Here is an 18,621-nt window from a genome sequence, read left to right as displayed (position 1 = left end):
AGCGGAGATGAAGTACGGTTGGTTAACTGGTACAAATATACAGTTAGAGGGAAGAAGTCCCAGTGTTCCATAGCACAGCAGGGAGATGACAGTTTACAATAATTTATTGTATGATTTCAAAGTTCCCAACACAAAGAAAAGATAAATGTTTAGGCCAGGCGCTGTGGCTCATGCCTGTAATCCTAGCACTTTGGGAGGCTGAGGCAAGTGTATTGTTTGAGGCCAGGAGTTTGAGACCAGTCTGGGCCACATGGTGAAACCCCGTCTCTACCAAAAATACAAAAATTAGTTGGGCATCATGGTGTGTGCCTGTAGTCCCAGCTACTTGGGAGGCAGAGGCACAAGAATCACTTGAACCCGAGAGGCGGAGGTTGCGGTAAGCTGAGATCGCACCACTGCACTCCAGCCTGGGTGACAGAGCGAGACTCGGTTAAAAACAATTTTTAAAAAGATAATGTTTGATGTGACAGATATCCCAGTTACCCTGATTTGATCATTATACATTGTATACACATATCCAAATATCACATGTACCCCAAAATATGTACAACTATCAATTAAAAATTAATAAATAAATTAGAAAAATAAATACATGAGAAATTCATTTTCTCAGTTCCTTATTTCAATCATTCAACAGCCACAGGTGGCTGGTGGCTACTGTAATGAACAGCACAGGCTGGGCGTGGTGGCTCCCGCCTGTAATCCCAGCACTTTGGGAGGCCAAGGCAGGTAGATCACGAGGTCAGGAGATCGAGACAATTCTGGTTAAGATGGTGAAACCCCATCTCTACTAAAAATACAAAAAAATTAGCCAGGCATGGTGGCGGGCGCCTGTAGTCCCAGCTACTCGGGAGGCTGAGGTAGGAGAATGCCGTGAACCTGGGAGGCGGGGCTTGCAGTGAGCTGAGCTGAGATCGTGCCACTGCACTCCAGCCTGGGTGACAGAGTGAGACTCCGTCTCAAAAAAAAAAAAAAAAAGAAATGAATAGCACAGACACAGAACAACAGAACATTTCCATCCTGGCAGAAAATGCTCTTGCATAACATCGATGATTCACTCAAAGCTCCATGGCCTTTTACAAGTTGGCATGAAACTAGAACTGGAATTCTGGGCCAAGGCCCTCTGAGCAGACTGCCTCGGGAGGAGAGGTGCTCCTGGGCAACTGAGACTCTGCACCTGAACGGCCCGCAGTCAAAGGAGGGTGGGAGGGACATGATGGTGTAGGCCACTGGCAGGAGGCTGAGGAAGAGCACCAGCAGCAGGAGGCCCATGTAGAAGTTGTTGGATCGGGAGGCTTTGAACACGCGTTCATGGGGTACGTTGCTGCTCATCACTGCCCAGCACTGGAAGTACATGGAGGTCAGCAGGCGCAGCACGTTAATGCCCACCAGGCCTGGAGCATAGAAGGAGCCCATCCTGGAAGGGCAGAAACCGAACACCTGGTTGGCTGGACAGCAGGGAAGGCAAGGGAAAGGTGATAGAAGGAAATGCAACGGATGGGTTAGGGGCATGAGGCTCAGCTGCTTTCCTGGCAAGTCCCCAGGTAAGGGACCTCCCATTTAACCAGAATATTGATCATCAAGCCAGAACCATGTAGTCCTCAGGAGAGGGAGGCACTCCGAGCATTCCTGGCTTACATTCTGGCCAGGATTTTACCACTGCTTCGCCCCCAGGCATCTAGCAAATTATACTGTCTCCTGCCTGTTTCTCCTTGGTTTCCATAAAACAGCACTGCTGCTCAGAAGAGTATTTGAAGTCCTTCAATTAAGAGAATTGGACAGTGGCTTGCAGCAAGCCCTTGGCACCTTGAAAGTCTTTACCTAAAGTTATGTACCTCCTCAAACTCGCTTTTCAAAGGAGGGAGTTCCGTAGTTCATTTACCTTCCACCTTCTCTTCCTTCTTTTCTCTCTCCCTCCTTCTTTGTTTTCCTTTCCTCGTCTCTTCTTTACTCCTTCCTTTTCCCTTTCCTTTGTCTTCTTTCCTTCCTCCCTTTTTCTTCCCTCTTCTCCTCCTTCTCTCCTGCCTTTCTTTCTTTTCCTTTTCTCCCCTACCCCCCCGTCTCTCCCTTTCTCTCTACTTCTATGGTAGCATATGGGTGGGCCAGAAACTGTCCTGCTTCTCATCTAGTCCTGCTCTGGATTTTTCATGTGAAAGAGGGGAGTTCAGAGAGGCAAGATGACTTATCCAGCCTCTTCCAACTAGTTAAGTTGCAAAGTCTTGGACTCCGGTTTTTTGACTCCTTGGATGAGGCGATCACCAGATGAAATGGATAACTCACCAGATCATTCCTTGGTTGAAGATTAAACCCAGCACATTTCCACTAATATCAAACTCAGCATATGAAGGCTAGAGAGGGAGGGAGGGAGAGAGAGAAAAAAAAAAAAAGAAAGCATGTTGGATGAATTCAGCCAAACCCTACTACTAACCAACTGGCCAAGCCAAGGCCATTCCATCCCTAAGAGCTTGCTCTGGTAACTAGAGAAGAACCTTAGATTTAGCACTCTGTTTCTTTAATATGTTTTCAACTTTTAACGAAAAAATTTGACATTCTCAAAGCTGAAACTTTTAAAATGCCTGTTTCAGTTAAAAAAAAAAAAAAGTGAGAGTTTCTATCTTTCAGGACTTGCAGGCTGATAGTGTGTTCTTGGGAAGACCCTTGCCTCTAAGAGAACATTTTATCATGTTTTAATCGGAAACATACCTTGAAATTATAATCAAGGAGAAATCTAATAAATAATGAAATGCAAATAATTAAATGAGGAGTCAAAAGAAAAGAAAGCTTAAAATCAAACAAAAACCAAATCATCCTTCCAACTCTTCTTTCTCCTTCTCTTCTTCCTCCAGTCTGAGAGCAGTTCGTGGAAAGGAAAGTGCCCAGCTTGGTTCACATTTTCAGCCTAACTGATTTTCAGTTTTCGTGATTTGTCCAATATTTGAAAGAACATAAAATCTGTGAGCACTGAGAATATGAGGGTCCTCATGAAGCATGCTAAAGCCCACATCCTAATTCGTCTTCCAGAAATGGAGATAAAGGGAAATGAGAACACAAGAAGGAGAGATGGGAAGTTAGGAAAGAGACAAAGGAAGGGCCAGCACGCATGGATGGAAGGACGAAACATGCATACGCTAAATCCATGGGGGTGAAGTCTTGGATATTTATTTATTAAGATGGAGTCTCACTCTGTCACTCAGGCTGGAGTGCAGTGGCACGATCTCGGCTCACTGCAACCTCTGCCTCCTGGTTCAAGCGATTACGGGGTTTCACCATGCTGGCCAGGCTGGTGTTGAATTCCTGACCTCAAGTGATCCACCTGCCTCAGCCTCCCAAAGTGCTGGGACTACAGGTGTGAGCCACTGCACCCGGACCCAAAATTTTAATTTTAACATTTTAAAATGTTAAAAAAACACTTGTCTACTGGGTTTCATGTCCTGCTTAGACAAATCATCCTCGCTTCAAGATTCTAAGTTTGTACATGCTTTCTTTTAGAAACTTATATTTTCATTTTTTTGATGTTTAAGACTTTGATTCACCTACAATTAATCTAGGTGAGATGAATGAGGGATATAGTCTCCCACATTTTTATATAATTTATATATATTTTAATAAAATCCTTTCCCTCCAGTGCATTTAAAAGTCTCCCTTTATCATAAACTAAAGGCCTATATAGATAGTATCTATTTCTGGACTTTCTGTTCTGTTCCATTGACATGTTGGTCTATTTTCTAGTACCAGTTTTGGTTATTATAGCTTTATCATATGCTTTAGTATTATGGTAGGTCTAGTTCCTTTTAGTCTTCTTTTTATTTTTTTCTTTATTTTTTGAGACAGGGCCTCACTCTGTTGCCCAGGCTGGAATGCAGTGGTGTGATCAAGGGATCAAGGGATCAAGGGATCCTCCTGCCTTAGCCTCCCGAGTAGCTGGGACTACAGGCATGCACCACCACACCCAGCTAATTTTTTTTATTTTTTGTAGAGATAGGGTCTTGCTAGATTGCCCAGGCTGGTCTTGAACTCCTGGACTCAAGCAATTCTCCTGCTTTGGCCTCCCAAAGTGCTAGGATTACAGGTGTGAGCCACCATACCTGGCCTTATTCTTCTTTTAAAATATTTTTTCTGGATATTCTCACATGCTTATTTTTCAAATTAACTTTAGTATTATTTGGAAATCGTGGTGATCTTACAAACAAATTTAAGAACAATGACCTCTTAGTAATATTGTGTCTTTCTATCAAAGATGTCATCCTCTTTGAGCACAAAGTTCTTTCATCTTTGTTCTCAGACAAGATTATGAAGCTCTCCTGGCTGCTGAGGAGCTCAGCAGACTTGTTTATAACTGAGACTGATGACTGAAAGAAAAAAAAAATGTGATAGAAACCTGTACTGGGGCCCTTACCTGGGCCAGGCCAGGATGAGGGCTACACAGGTCAACATCCTATGGAGCCTCTCACCAGGAGCTCAGGTAAGAGGTAGGTAACTTACATGCACACCAGTGACTGCAGGCTGGGCCAGTGAGGTGTCGTGGAAGAGACACGTCCAGCACAGGTGTCTGAGCCAGAGGTTCTGCCAGAGCATAGAAGGCCACTACTGAGAGGAAATGACACACATTTACCAGGTAGGTGAAGAAGAGGGCTATAAGGGAATACGAGTCAAAGGAGGTTTCTCAAAGCGTCATATAGAAGACAGGACCAGTGGTTATTGCGTTCTTGGTGTGTTCCAGGACTTCCCAAAATATTCGCCTCCACTGTCAGATTTCAGCCTCCCTAGTGAGAGTTGAGGCTGCTCAGGTGCAATTCCCTATCAACCATTGACTCAATACTGGAGCATGTGGTCCACTTTCCCCTAGACCAGATGCCTCCATTTCCTAGAATAGAAGGTCACATTGTTCGTTACATTGGGAAAAAGCACTTTCCCCTATGAAGGCAAATAAGACCCTTAAAGGCAAAACAAATTAAACACTTTACTACTCCACAGAGCAGAGACTGGCATTAAGCCTCCAAAGAAATGAAATGCCCAAGAATGCATCTCGCTATAAGTATCAAAGAGGATGGTTGAAATTCCTTTGAGCAGAATGTCCATGAAGTGGTGACCTACAAATCCAGCCTCCAAGTCCCAGCACCAGCAGTAGTTCATGAACCGCACAAAACAAGCCCGTAGGAAGTCCCCCAGCAGGATGGTGATGTACGTTACCAGCATGTCGGACACCGTCAGCCTCATGAATTCCTGCAGAGAAACATAGGAAGAGGGGGCGGTTGGAGACCTTGCCCACTTCTTCCACCCTCCCTGAGAGTTCGTTGAGAGTCTCATAAACTCTCTCCCACCCACCTGACTTTGTCTCTGTGACCCTCTGATTCTTTGTGTGTCAAGAGAGGCGACCCCTGGCTCTGGAAAATGCTTAATTTAGGTCCCAACACGACAGATTACCAATTGTATGGCTTTGGAATAATCTCTGAACCTCTTGAAGCTGATGCTGATATCATTCTCAATCTGATATTGATACCAACAAATTACTAAGTTGGGAAACTTAGTAATTATGTATATAAATTGCCTGTTAAATTGGCTATGCCCAATGCATCGTAGTCAGCATCACTGGGACCCGAAGGTCTTGCTTCCCCACTTATTCTGAAGTGCCAGCTGCCCCCACTAAGATTAAATGTGACCATCAGTCACTGGGGACAATGCCTAGCTTTTTTCACCTCCTGCTAGTCGGATTTCTCTCTCTCTCTCTCTCTCTCTCTTTTTGATATATAGAGAAAATAAAACAGGTTTTGCACAGAGGCACATAGAAGAAGGACCAAAAACTGAAGGACAAAGCTTTCTCTGCATTTGTAGAATAGATATAATTTACTATTTTTCTGGAAAAATTGAAAATATCTACCAGACACCATCACAACCTTTGAGATACCAAAGAGATTTGGAGTTCCTGGGGGGCACAGGATCTGCTTTGGTAATTTTATTTCTTCCAAGATGATTATGAAATGTTTGCTGGATGGACAGCTGGTAAGTTTTCAGGCTTATTCTGCAAATGGAAACATCAAGGAGGCAATAACAAAGAACCAAGAACAGGGGTCACCTTTTCAGAGAGAGCATGACTACTCACAATGCCCACAGCTGTCTCCCAGCAAGAACCCCGGGGCACATCTGCAGGGTGCAGTGGTGGTCGGGGGACACTCTCATTCCGACCAGAAGAGTTATAATAGTTAAACAGAGTCCAGTGAGTGATGTTCTTTATTGTCTCTTCATTAGCAAGCTAGAACAGAAGATGGAGGTGTGGGGTAGGAAGGAGCCAGGGATGGTCCAACTGTTTCTATAAGAACAATGAAAGCGAGCAAATACCACAGCCCTACCATCTAGCTTCTGCTCTACCCCTGGACAGAGTCCTTCCAGAAATTCCCTCCACAGGCTTTCAATATGTACAGGAGAGGCTGTAGTCTTTGGGTCTTTCCCATGAAGGTATCTTCTACCCTAAGTCACTATCTGTCTGTCCATCCATCCATTTGTCTATCCATCCATCCATCCATCCATCCATCCATCCATCCATCCAGGCATTCATCCATCCATTCATGTATTTATCCAGTCATTCATTATTCTCTTGAAAATAATTTATTCAGGGTTTCTTCTGTGCATATAAAGTACTGGTGATACAGGAGTGACCAAGAGAAGTGGAGCTTTGCTCAGAAAGGTTAGAGTCTAGTAAATGATGGAGATGAACAGGCAATTACAGAACAGAGCGATACGAGCTGTGGGAAATTATCTCTGGGAGAAGGAGCATCCACATCACACAGTGGGGGCCACAAAAGACTTCCTGGAGGTGGTGACATCTGGGCCAAAACCTCAAGGAGGATTAGTCAACCAATCAAACATGAGGAGAGGGGTAGAGAGAGAGGCAAGAGAGAATTTTGCCCTGTGGCAGAAATGTGAGGCTCAGGAGAGTAGAGCAGTCTCCTGGGTAGGAGGGAAGCCAGAGATGAGCCGGGAGGGGAGGTTAGGGCCAGATTCAGTCACTTCCATGCTTAGAACAATTTTCTGTTAGCATCAGGAAAAAGTTCCTACAACTCAATAATAAGGAGGGAAGAGATGGAGAAGAGGGGCATCAGCATCATCAGGCCCTCCCTTGCTCTATTTTTTTTAACTCTTCTGCTCCACTCCATTGTTCAGCCATCATCTAGTTCCCTGTTGACCCAGCTGTTCCCTCTGCCTTTTTCAATGTCTGCTAAGGTTCCCAGGGTGTGGGATCTGGAGCTTCTCCTGTGCGCTGCCATGCTGCCCTGGGCTTACCCCTACTGATGCACATCCCACAGAGTGCTGTAATGAAGTCTGTCTCCTGGCCCAGAGTGTGAACACACTTGGTACAGGACTGTGTCTTCCTGTCTGCTCTACCCCAGGGCCTGCCATTGTGGGTGCTCCATAATTGTGTGGTGAGCATTGATGAATGGTTAAGTCATGACATAGCACCTTAGAGGACAATTACTTGGCTGTTAATCATTTATGGCAGCTCTGAAACAGTGTGGAAAAGGCTGAAGATAAAATATTAAGGTATCAAATGACATGTATATGGTATGAAAAAATACAACCAGAGAAGAAGACAGTAAAAAACAATAGGAAAAGGTTAACAATGGTCATCTTTGGGTCATAGACTCTGAGGAGTTTTTTTTTTAATTTTATTTTTCTGAATTTATATTTATTTAATTAATATGAATTATATATAATGAAATTATTATATTAAAAAAGAAAATACTATGGGCACCAGGAATTGCAGTGGGGTGGAGGGCGTTGTGGTTTTTACCTTGAGGTGGACATCATCCATCAGGGCCAAGAGAAACGTGTAGAGGTTCCCCAGGAAGAGTGCAAAGATGCGTCCCAGCTGCCACTTCAGTCCAGTGCGTGGGTGGTAATTCTCTAGGAGAGCGATGGTTTCAAACAGAGGGGGACAAAACATTCCAAGCAGGGACATCACGATCTCTACCTGAGGAATCAGGAAAGCCTAGGTTGTGTCATCAACATTATACTTGTTTGGCCGCCATCCCTGCACTCCCATGGCCATCGATCTCCACTTCTCTGCTGCCCTCTCCGCTGCCCCTGGAGATGCCTTGGGGTCTATATAGCTTGCGGTGTGACCCTGGCAAAGGCATCAACATGCCCTGAGCAGTCGGCCTGTGCTTGCATATCATAATTGCTGTGTGACCAGATGCTATCTTGGTTGTTGTTATTAGTATTGATGAAAATAACACTTTCTGACCAGGCTCGGTGGCTCACGCCTGTAATCCCAGCACTTTGGGAGACTGAGGCAGGTGGATCACGAGGTCAAGAGATTGAGAGCATCTTGGCTAACATGGTAAAACCCCATCTCTACTAAAAATACAAAACTTAGCCAGGCATGGTGGCGGGTGCCTGTAGTCCCCGCTACTCGGAAGGCTGAGGCTTAAGAATCGCTTGAACCTGGGAAGTGGAGGTTGCAGGGAGCCAAGATTGTGCCACTGCACTCCAGCCTGGGTGGCAGAGTGAGACTCTGTCTCAAAATAAACAAACAAACAAACCAAAATAGAGAGAGTGTGCATTTGGAGTCAGCTCTCTGGGTTTAAGCCCCAGCTCTAACACTTGCTGTCTTTGTAACTTAGGAAAAGTTACATCACTTCTCTGTCCTTCTTGTTTCTTCATGGGTAAAATTGTGATGACAGTCCTTGTGGTGAGAATCAGAAGAGATAATATATGTAAATCTACTATCCCAGAGCATGGTAAGCATCAAGCATTCAATTTTGGCTCCAGTTTTGGGAGAATACCGACTCATATGACTGAATCTGACCACAATAGGACATCTCTCTGCAATTAAAACTGCTCACCCGGCTGGGTGCGGTGGCTCACGCCTGTAATCCCAACACTTTGGGAGGCCAAGGCAGGTGGATCATGAGGTCAAGAGATAGCCAGGGGATCCTGGCTAACATGGTTCAACCCCATCTGTATTAAAAATACAAAAAATTAGCTGGGCGTGGTGGCATGCACCTGTAATCCCAGCTACTCAGGAGGCTGAGGCAGGAGGATTGCTTGAACCCGGGAGGCGGAGACTACAGTGAGGTGAGATCGTGCCACTGCACTCCAGCCTGGGCGGCAGAGCAAGACTCCATCTCAAAATAACAAAAACAAGAACAAAAAACAAACAAAAATAACTGCTCACCCAGTGGAAAGTAAATCCCTGAACTGTTGACCAAATTGCAAGTTGGTCAGCTCTTCTAGGCTTGTCCTGACTCTCCCACTCTCTCTCACACCAACCCTTGGCTTGGTTTCTCATCATCTCCATACCTGTCCATATAGTTCTTACCTGGAGAGCCATCACTGCCCCATATCTACCACTGCCCTTCGTTATATGTTTGTGTAATGCTCAGCCTAATTCCCTTCTCTGCCACAAAATTCCACTACCTCTTCAGCTCTCATGGACAGTTCTATCTGTAACCTAAAACATCTTATTTGATCATGGTATTCCTGCCTACTGTTGTTTGTGCTTTGGTTTATTCTTGTCAAGCCTGCATCCTAAGGAAACTGCAATCCTCTTAAGAGTAGAATTCATCTTGGGCATCTTTTGAGTCCTTCTCACAGCTCAGTGACCCAGTGAGGCTTTGTGGAAGGGACATTTTTCCCTTCTTACTCTATTCCTCAGTTCTCCCATCCTACAGAGGGGCCCCCAAAGTCCCTGTCTTTCCATATCTTAAACCCATTCTGACCAGGTCAGGAGCTACACTGGGGCCTCTAATCCACTGTTGGGAGTGCCTGAGTTGATGTCCAGCTGCACTGATCCAGAGTAGGTTAGAGGTAAGTTTAGGCAATCAGGAATGAGGCCCCAGAGAGAGACTCAGAGCCGGACAGGTACTGGGTCCTAATCCTGACTCCGTTGCTAGTAAGTGTGTGTCTTAAATTTTCTGGTCCTCAGATATTTATGCAAAAACTAGGACTAAGGGTGCCTATCCTGCCATGGTGCTATGAGGCATAAATAATGCATATAGAGGTCTATTGTAGGTATTCAGTTAATAGTTATCTCCTTTGTCTTTCCTCCATCTCTCATTTATTAAGCACTTACTATGTGTGAGTCACTGTGCCAAATTCTAAAGATGCAACAAAGAATAAAAAGTCATACACACTCTGCCCACAAGGACTTAAAGTTGATGTAAATAATTCCATAATGAGTTAATCATTACATAATCATTACAAAGGTAAAAATGCTGCAAAGGGTAAGTACATTAAGTATATAATAGAAATAAGGATATAACATTTAAACTCATACCTGAAATTATTCAAGAGTGTGTGAGAAAGCATCTCAGCAGAACAGAGGCCAATGTTGCTGCAGTTTAGTGAAGATGGGAAGAGTGACTAAAGGTACAATTGGTGGCTAGGTGTGGTGGGTCATGCCTGTAATTCCAGCACTTTGGGAAGCTGAGGCAGGTGGATCACCTGGGGTCAGGAGTTTGAGACCAGCCTGGCCAACATGGCAAAACCTTGTCTCTACTAAAAATATAAAAATTAGCCAGGTATTGTGGTGCGTGCCTATAGTCCCAGCTACTTGGGAGGCTGAGGCAAGAGAATCACTTGAACTCAGGAGGTGGAGGTTGCAGTGAACTGAAATCGTGTCACTGCATTCCAGCCTGGATGACAGAGCGCGACTTCATCTCAAATAATAATAATAAAGAAAAATAAAGGTACAACTGGGAAGGTAAGTCAGGGAAGGTCATCTAGGACTTTATCCTAAGAGAAAATGATGGTTTTCATGGTGAATGCATCTTCATACTAAAAATAATAACTTGGAGTTCTGGGAAGATAATGATAGCCACAACATGATTTTTGAATCTCCCTGAATTCTCATGTAAAACTGGATGAAGCAATTAAATAATAAAAGAAAAATCACATAGACATCAAAGTTAGATGTCCTAATGAATCCTTAAATACAAGTGGTTACAATACAATACAAATTACCAACAGCCACAAGTTCTTACAGAATTCATGTTTGGATGAGAGAAGGCCAAGAGAAAACAGTGGGGTGTCCAGTGAATTTGAGAACAGGAGGATGTCAAAATGGCTAATAGGTACTCAATGAAAAGCATAGTGGAACAATCAGAGAACAGCAGCTGAAACTGTGAGGAACTCTGCTCAGTCCGATAATAGGTGAGTGCAAGGTCATTCTTGGTTAATCTGGAGATGAGCTAAAACAGCCTGGGCCTCTTGAACTTTTGAAATTGATCAGTCAAGCTCCCTAATAGGACAGGGCACAACATGAAGGAGACTATTCTGAGAATAGAATTGAAATTAAGCAGACAGGGGGAATATAGAGAAAGGAATGGGAAGGTCTAGATAAAAAGTAGAAAAGGGATGAGAGGCAGGAGCTCTCAGAAAGCAAGCCACCATATATTTTGAAGACTTCACAAAAACAGTGGAAGAGGGAGCTCTGTTAAATTAGGAAAGTTTTCCTGAACCATGGCTCACTAAAACTTCAGCAAAACTAATTTTATATGAAAATGAACAGCAGAAAAGTTTTTTTCTAGGTCAAATCCCATACAAAGTTATTACAAGGAAAAGAGAACAAGAAGTAGATTAAAATCCTTTCAGATAATGAAAACGCACCAAAAAGTAAGTTATGCAAAACAGTTAAAAAAAATTATAATCGGCCGGGCGCGGTGGCTCAAGCCTGTAATCCCAGCACTTTGGGAGGCCGAGACGGGCGGATCATGAGGTCAGGAGATCGAGACCATCCTGGCTAACATGGTGAAACCCCGTCTCTACTAAAAATACAAAAAAAAAACTAGCCGGGCGTGGTGGCGGGCGCCTGTAGTCCCAGCTACTCGGAGGCTGAGGCAGGAGAATGGCGTGAACCTGGGAGGCGGAGCTTGCAGTGAGCCGAGATCGCGCCACTGCACTCCAGCCTGGGCGATAGAGCGAAACCCCGTCTCTCAAAAAAAAAAAAAAAAAAAATTATAATCAGTATTCAAAAACAGAAGACTGAAAGATGTTAAGAAAATACAGGTCACAAAACAATATAAACAAAAATTAGAAAAACCCAGAATACTGGTAACAGAATACTGCAAAAAAAAAAAAAAAAAAATTAAGGGAAAACTATATTAAAATTGAAGAATACCTAAGAGAATCACAATTAAAAAACATAATGATAATTACAAGAAAAAGATAAAAAGGGGGAGAATTTTAAAAGTAAAAAATATATGAAGAAAGAAGTTAATAGGATTTGAGAGAAAATGAGATGTATTGAAGAGAGACAAAGAAGATTCAACACAGGTATAATAGGAGGTCCTGAAGAAAAAAACCCAAACATGGGAACAGAACAAATTAAAACAACTGTAATTCAATAAATCTTCCCTTAAATGAAAAACAAGATTTGAATCTGCCTAACATTTAAAAAAACTTTGGGGTCTGGTATGGTGGCTCACACCTGTAATCTCAGCACTTTGGGAGGTGAGGTGGGCAGATCATTTGAGGTCAGGAGGTGAAACCCCATCTCTACTAAAAATACAAAAATTAGCCAGGCATGGTGGCATGCACCTGTAATCCCAGCTACTCAAGAGGCTGAGGCAAGAGAATTGTTTGAACCCGGGAGGTGGCGATTGCAGTGAGCCAAGATCATGCCACTGCACTCCAGCCTGGGCGACAGAGTGAGACTTCATCTCAAAAAAAAAAAAAAAAAAAGAGAGAGAACACATTGTGTATCCGAGAATATCAAACCAGAATGACCAACACCAAGACGTATTCTTAAGTAAAGTTAATGGACTTTAAAGAAAAAGGAAAATAAATCTTGGCATGTAGGTAAAAGGAGCAAGTCTATCATTGCCTTATTTTCTTGTATACCAGGTAACCTATAACTTCTTTCTGGTCATTGACCTTTAATAATTATTTATGGAGTTCTTTGAAGCCTAGATATGTACATGCTGAATTAGAGAGGCTCTAAGCTTGGTTCTGCCAGGTGCCTGGTACACTACCATGTACAACGCTTCAAACCAAAGTCAAGGGCTGAGAGCCCCAGATACAAGTCTGCTCAGTGGAAGGTCTGAGGCCATAGGCTCTGGGGACAGCACCTTTTCCTTCTCTTTTCCACTTCCAGCCTAAACAGGAAGCTGCCCCCTCAGTAGTTACTGGAGGTGCGAGGAGGGTCAGATCAGGTTCACCCATACCTTGAATGCCTTAACTCCTGGGAGAGAGGTGGTGAGGTCAACTTAGGGAGATTTTCCCCTCCTCCTAATACGGAAAAGTCCTGGTTTGGAAACTTTGTCTCTTTGGACTTTATGGACTAAATCGTGTCTCCTCCTCCCCCTCCCACAAATTTGTATCTTGAAGCTGTAACTCTCAATGTGACTATTTGGAGATGGGGCCTTTAAGGAGGTAATTAAGGTTAAGTGAGGTCACAAGGGTGGGACCTAATCCAATAAGACTGGTGTTCTTCTAAGAAGAGGAAAAGACACCAGACATCTCTCTCTGTCTCCGTGCACATGCACAGAGGAAAGGTCACAGAAGGACACCGGGAGAAGACAGCCCCTGCAAGCCTCAGGAGAAAGCAAATCTGCCAACTCCTTGATCTCGGACTTCCGGCCTCCAGAACGGTGAGCAAATACATTTCTGTTGTTTAAGCTACTCTGTCTGTGGTGCTTTGTTGTGGCAGCCTATATGTTTTTTGTTCTATACTCTCAACACTTTACTTCCAGGACACTTCTGACACCAAATGTGTCAGACACATTTGACACTTCTGACACCACATTTTTCCCCATACCAACCAATTTTCTGATACCAGCTGGGTAGCGTAAAATTCAATTCAATTAGGACACTAACCAGAGTGAGCACAGACTCCACAGGTGAAGGGCTCAGTCCCACAAGGCTGCCCCCACTTTGGATGCCAATCACAAGTATTAGGTCACCAGGTTACTGGCAACTTCTGTCTGATTTGGCTATAAAGCAGAGATTCTCACAACCCCTTTCTTGGGTTTGGTCATTTGCTAGAGTGAGCAAATCATTCAGGAAAACAATTTAATTACTAGATTATCTGTTTATCTCAAAGGCTATAACTCAGGAATGGCCAGGTGGAAGAGATCCGTAGGATAAGGTATGGGCAAGGTGCTTGGAGCTTCCAGACCCTCTGGGCTTGCCACACTCCACGTGTTCAGCAACCCATAAGCTCTTCAAACACTGCCCTTTGGGTTTTTATGGAGGCATCATTATGTAGTCATGATTGATTAAATCACTGGCCATTGGTGATCAACTCAACCTCAGCCCCTCTCCCCTCCCTGGAGGTGAGGGGATACAGCTGAAAGTTCCAATTTTCTAATCACTGGTTCCCCTGGCAGGCAGCCCACATGCAGAGGTTATCCAGGAGCTTCCAGCCACCAGTCATCTTACTGGTGTACACAAAAACACTGATCACTCTAGAGATTCCAAGGGTTTTAGGGGCTGTGTGCCAGAAACTGGGAGCAGACCAATATATAATAAGAAATATGTAATAATATCACAGTCCTAGCAAACTGATACGTCATAATTTGTGATCCTAATGTCTCAAAATGGAGTCAGTCATGTCAAAAAGCATTAAGCCCATAGTGAAGTTGTTCCACCCCCTCTCAAAGTGATAAGCATGTATATAGTGAACTGAGGTGATAAGTGAACACCTGCTGCTGCCTGGTATTTCCTGAAATGAACTGAAACTTCCCACCTTAGGACAGAGTCACCACATCAAGGCTGAAGGAACCTAATTAACCCAACACAGGCTAAGACGCTGGCCCTAGTGGGATGGAACTAGAGCACAGGAACAAGTGTTTGAAAAGTCAGCATTTGCCTTCAGAGCATAAGAGACTTGGCACTGATACTCCCCTTATATTTCTGGTCACAGGCTTTCACTTAAAATTGGTCTTGGGAGTCTCTCACTGTGTTTTCAGATCCTCAGTGTTTTCAAGGTCTGCTTTTTCTTTAAACCAGCATTTTTAGTGCTTTTAATTGGTTACTTGATCCAAATAACCTAGGCCACCCTTAGCAGAAACCACCGGCCCCATTCTTTTATTTTAAACCTTTCTGTGTCCTGATGTTTTAGATGAGTTAATTATAAATAGCACATAGCTTTAAGTTTTTGTTTTTGTTTTTGTTTTTGTTTTTTTTTGTTTTGTTTTGTTTTTTTTTTTTTTTTTTTTTTTGAGACGGAGTCTCGCGCTGTGTCACCCAGGCTGGAGTGCAGTGGCGCGATCTCGGCTCACTGCAAGCTCCGCCTCCCAGGTTCACGCCATTCTCCTGCCTCAGCCTCCGAGTAGCTGGGACTACAGGCGCCCGCCACCTCGCCCGGCTAGTTTTTTGTATTTTTAGTAGAGACGGGGTTTCACCATGTTAGCCAGGATGGTCTCGATCTCCTGACCTCGTGATCCACCCGCCTCGGCCTCCCAAAGTGCTGGGATTACAGGCTTGAGCCACCGCGCCCGGCCTAGCTTTAAGTTTTTGATCTAATTATTATTGTCTTCAAACTGTAGCATCAAATCCATTTACATCTGTTAGAATCACTGATATATTTAGATTTAAATCTGATTTTGTGCTTTATATTTGTCCTCCTATCAATTCCATATTTCCTTTTTTATATCCTTTCTTGCTTTGTTGGGAGAAGATAGGCTGTCTTCTTTTTTTAAAATTGCAGTTTGAATGCAAGATAAACTCTTTCTTATTATTAATTTATCTAGCTCATGATTCTGTGGGGCAGCATTTTTTTTTTTTAACTGGACTTAACTGGGTGGTTCTTTTGTTGGCCTTACCTGCTGATAGCTGATGGCTCCATTCAAATATCTGGTGGTTTACTGGCTATTGGCCAGGGTGGGGAGATGGACCATGTGTCTCATCATTCAGGAGGCTAGCCAGAGATTATTCACATGATGGAGGTGTGAGGGTTTCCAAAAGCAATAAAAGAGCAAGTCTCAATACACAAGCACTTTTCAAATCTCTGCACGTTTCATGGTTGCTATTGTTGCATTGGCTAAACCAACTCACATGACCAAGCTAAGGTGGATTCAAAAGATGGGGGACACAGATGCCACCTCTTCATGAATGTGCAAAGGAAAGCAAAGGGATGTGCATAAAATGACAGGACGAATTTGTAGTCATTTTCACAAATGACCACAGATTTCAAATTCCCAAAAGAGGTTTATGGATTCTATGTTATCACAATAAAACCTTAATGCATTTTATCGTGGAGCTTGATGAGAAAACTCACTCTATCAGATATTAAGACATAGTGTAAATGCATAGTATATCAGTTTCTTATTTGTGCAGGAATAGACAAATAGGAATAGAAAAGAGAGCCCAGAATCACACCAATGCATTAATAAGCACTTGATTTACGACGTAAGGAACTGCAAAGCTGTGAGGAAAGGATCACCTCGTTAATAATTGGTGTTGTACAGTTGGCTATCCAGTTGCTAATCCACTTTTTCTAGTTGTAAAAGCCAGTTCCGAAAACCTAATAACAGGTGACTTTTTGTTCAGGATATTCATGCTATTTGACTGGAAAGGGATGTAATTTCACTTATTAAAATAAGCCTATAATCCAGACTTTCAATAAATCAAATGAATGGCATAGGAACCAGTGATTTTCAGTATTTGCCGTCAACCTTCACTTCATCAGAGATGTGTTCTTACCTCATTCCTTTCATACCAGCTAACATTCTGCATTTTGGAGAATTGCTGGGATCGCTTCACCACAAAGTAAATGAGGTACCCACTTCCACACAAACAGCAGATGATGAGAAAGTTGGCCAGGACACGAAGAAATCTTGTCAGATGGATATTTTCTTCTTTGTTACTCTCTTGTTCATCCACTATTGATTCCTTAATGTGTGAAAATGAGAGGTGCATAAATGTCAGGCCAGAAATGCCAGAACCATGGCTGTTGGGTCCCTGAAAATAGTACTTTCTGTATTTCCAGAAATGAAGTAATACAGAGGAGATGATGTAATGCCCTGTGCCCTATGGAGAATTATTTTCTGTAAAAAATACGTTTGTTGTTACTGCTATTCCAGTACGTATAAGAAAAACTTAGATTTCTTAAATAGTCACCATGAGTCAGACATGGTACTTTCCATGCATTGTCCCTCTTTTTTTCTTTTTTGAGACGGAGTTTTGCTCTTGTTGCCCAGGTGGGAGTGCAATGGCACAATCTCGGCTCACCACCTCCTGGGTTCAAGTGATTCTTCTGCCTCAGCCTCCCGAGTAGCTGGGATTACAGGCATGCGCCACCACCCCTGGCTAATTTTATATTTTTAGCAGAGATGGGGTTTCTCCACGTTGGTCAGACCAGTCTCGATCTCCTGATCTTAGGTGATCTGCCTGCCTCAGTTTCCCAAGCTGCTGGGATTACAGGCATGAGCCACTGTGCCCGGCTGCATTGTCCCTCTTAATCCCAGCAACAAACCAGTAGAATAGTTACTGTTATTGCCCATATTACAGACCCTAAGGCCCAGAGAGATTTCAGTAACTGATTGGGACTAAGTCTATAGGTCAAATAGATTCCAACTGAATCTTAAAATATTGAGTCTTCTAATCGAGGGTTGGCAAACTCATTTTATAAAAAGCTAGATAGTATTTTTGGTTTGCTGGTCATATGATCTGTCTCACAACCACTCAACCATTGTGGCATGAAAGCGACCATAGACAAGGTGTAAATACATTGGAATGCTTTGTTTCGATAAAACTTTATTTGTAAAAGTAGGCAGTAGGCTGGATTTGGCCTGTGGGCCATAGTTTGCCAACCTCTGTTCTAATCCATCAGCATAGTGTATCTTCCATTTACTTAGGGTTTCTTAATTTCTTTCAGCATTATTTTATACTTTTGGTGTAATGGTCTTGTACATTATTTTGGCTAAATTTATACTTAGGAATTTTATGGTTTTTTTGGGTACTATTATCAATAGAAATTAAACTTTTTTTCTTTTTTTTTTTCTTTCTTTCTTTTTTTTTTTTTTGAGACAGAGTCTCACTGTGTTGCCTAGGCTGGAGTGCATGGCGTGATCTCAGCTCACTGCAACCTCTGCCTCCTATGTTCAAGCGATTCTTCTGCCTCAGTCTCCTGAGTAGCTGGAATTAGAGATGCCCACCACTACACCCGGCTATTTTTTCTATCTTTAGTACAGGCAGGGTTTCTCTATGTTGTCCAAGCTGGTCTCGAACTCTTGACCTCAGGTGATCCACCTGTCTCAGCCTCCCAAAGTGTGGGGATTACAGGTATGAGCCACTGTGCCTGGCCTTAAACTTATTTTCTAATTGTTTTCTGTTAGTATATAAAAATTGATTTTTGATTATTAAACTTGTGCCCTAGACACAGAGAGTAAGTGGTAGAACCAGGATGAAAAATGAACTCTCCCAGACCCCAAAGTCTTAATTCACAGAATTTTCACCTGTATTCTGTTATACAAGTATATTATGTCTCTTTTAATAAACTCACAAAAGAAGTCATTTTACTTCTCACATGTTCAAAGTGTTTCAAAGACATTGATCTCCTTTGTCCCTTTCTCACAGTCCTGGAGGAAAAGTCGAAGCCCCCAATCACCCCTACCCTGGCTTTGGATGGAAGTGGCCATAAGCCCCCCATTGCTATAAGAAGAAGGAGAGGAGACAGGGTCA

At 43.1% G+C, this 18,621-nt stretch overlaps 1 protein-coding gene across 1 annotated transcript in view; it reads right to left on the bottom strand.

Moving 5' to 3' along the window:
• The window catches only part of TMC2 (transmembrane channel like 2), a 104,219-nt gene that overhangs the window by 24,562 nt on the left and 61,036 nt on the right, over nucleotides 1-18,621 (bottom strand). The window contains exons 11-16 of the mRNA XM_025399899.1: nucleotides 16,642-16,830; nucleotides 7,787-7,966; nucleotides 6,101-6,250; nucleotides 5,095-5,223; nucleotides 2,281-2,348; nucleotides 1,178-1,417 (exon numbers count right to left, since the gene is read on the bottom strand). Of these exons, the coding sequence (XP_025255684.1) occupies nucleotides 1,178-1,417; nucleotides 2,281-2,348; nucleotides 5,095-5,223; nucleotides 6,101-6,250; nucleotides 7,787-7,966; nucleotides 16,642-16,830 (956 nt within the window). The remainder of the gene's footprint in view (nucleotides 1-1,177; nucleotides 1,418-2,280; nucleotides 2,349-5,094; nucleotides 5,224-6,100; nucleotides 6,251-7,786; nucleotides 7,967-16,641; nucleotides 16,831-18,621) is intronic.

Source organism: Theropithecus gelada, chromosome 10, assembly GCF_003255815.1.
Source record: "Theropithecus gelada isolate Dixy chromosome 10, Tgel_1.0, whole genome shotgun sequence".
Taxonomy (NCBI): Eukaryota; Metazoa; Chordata; class Mammalia; order Primates; family Cercopithecidae; genus Theropithecus; species Theropithecus gelada.
The sequence above is the reverse complement of the archived record's forward strand: the minus strand, read 5'-3'. Positions and strand labels throughout refer to the sequence as shown.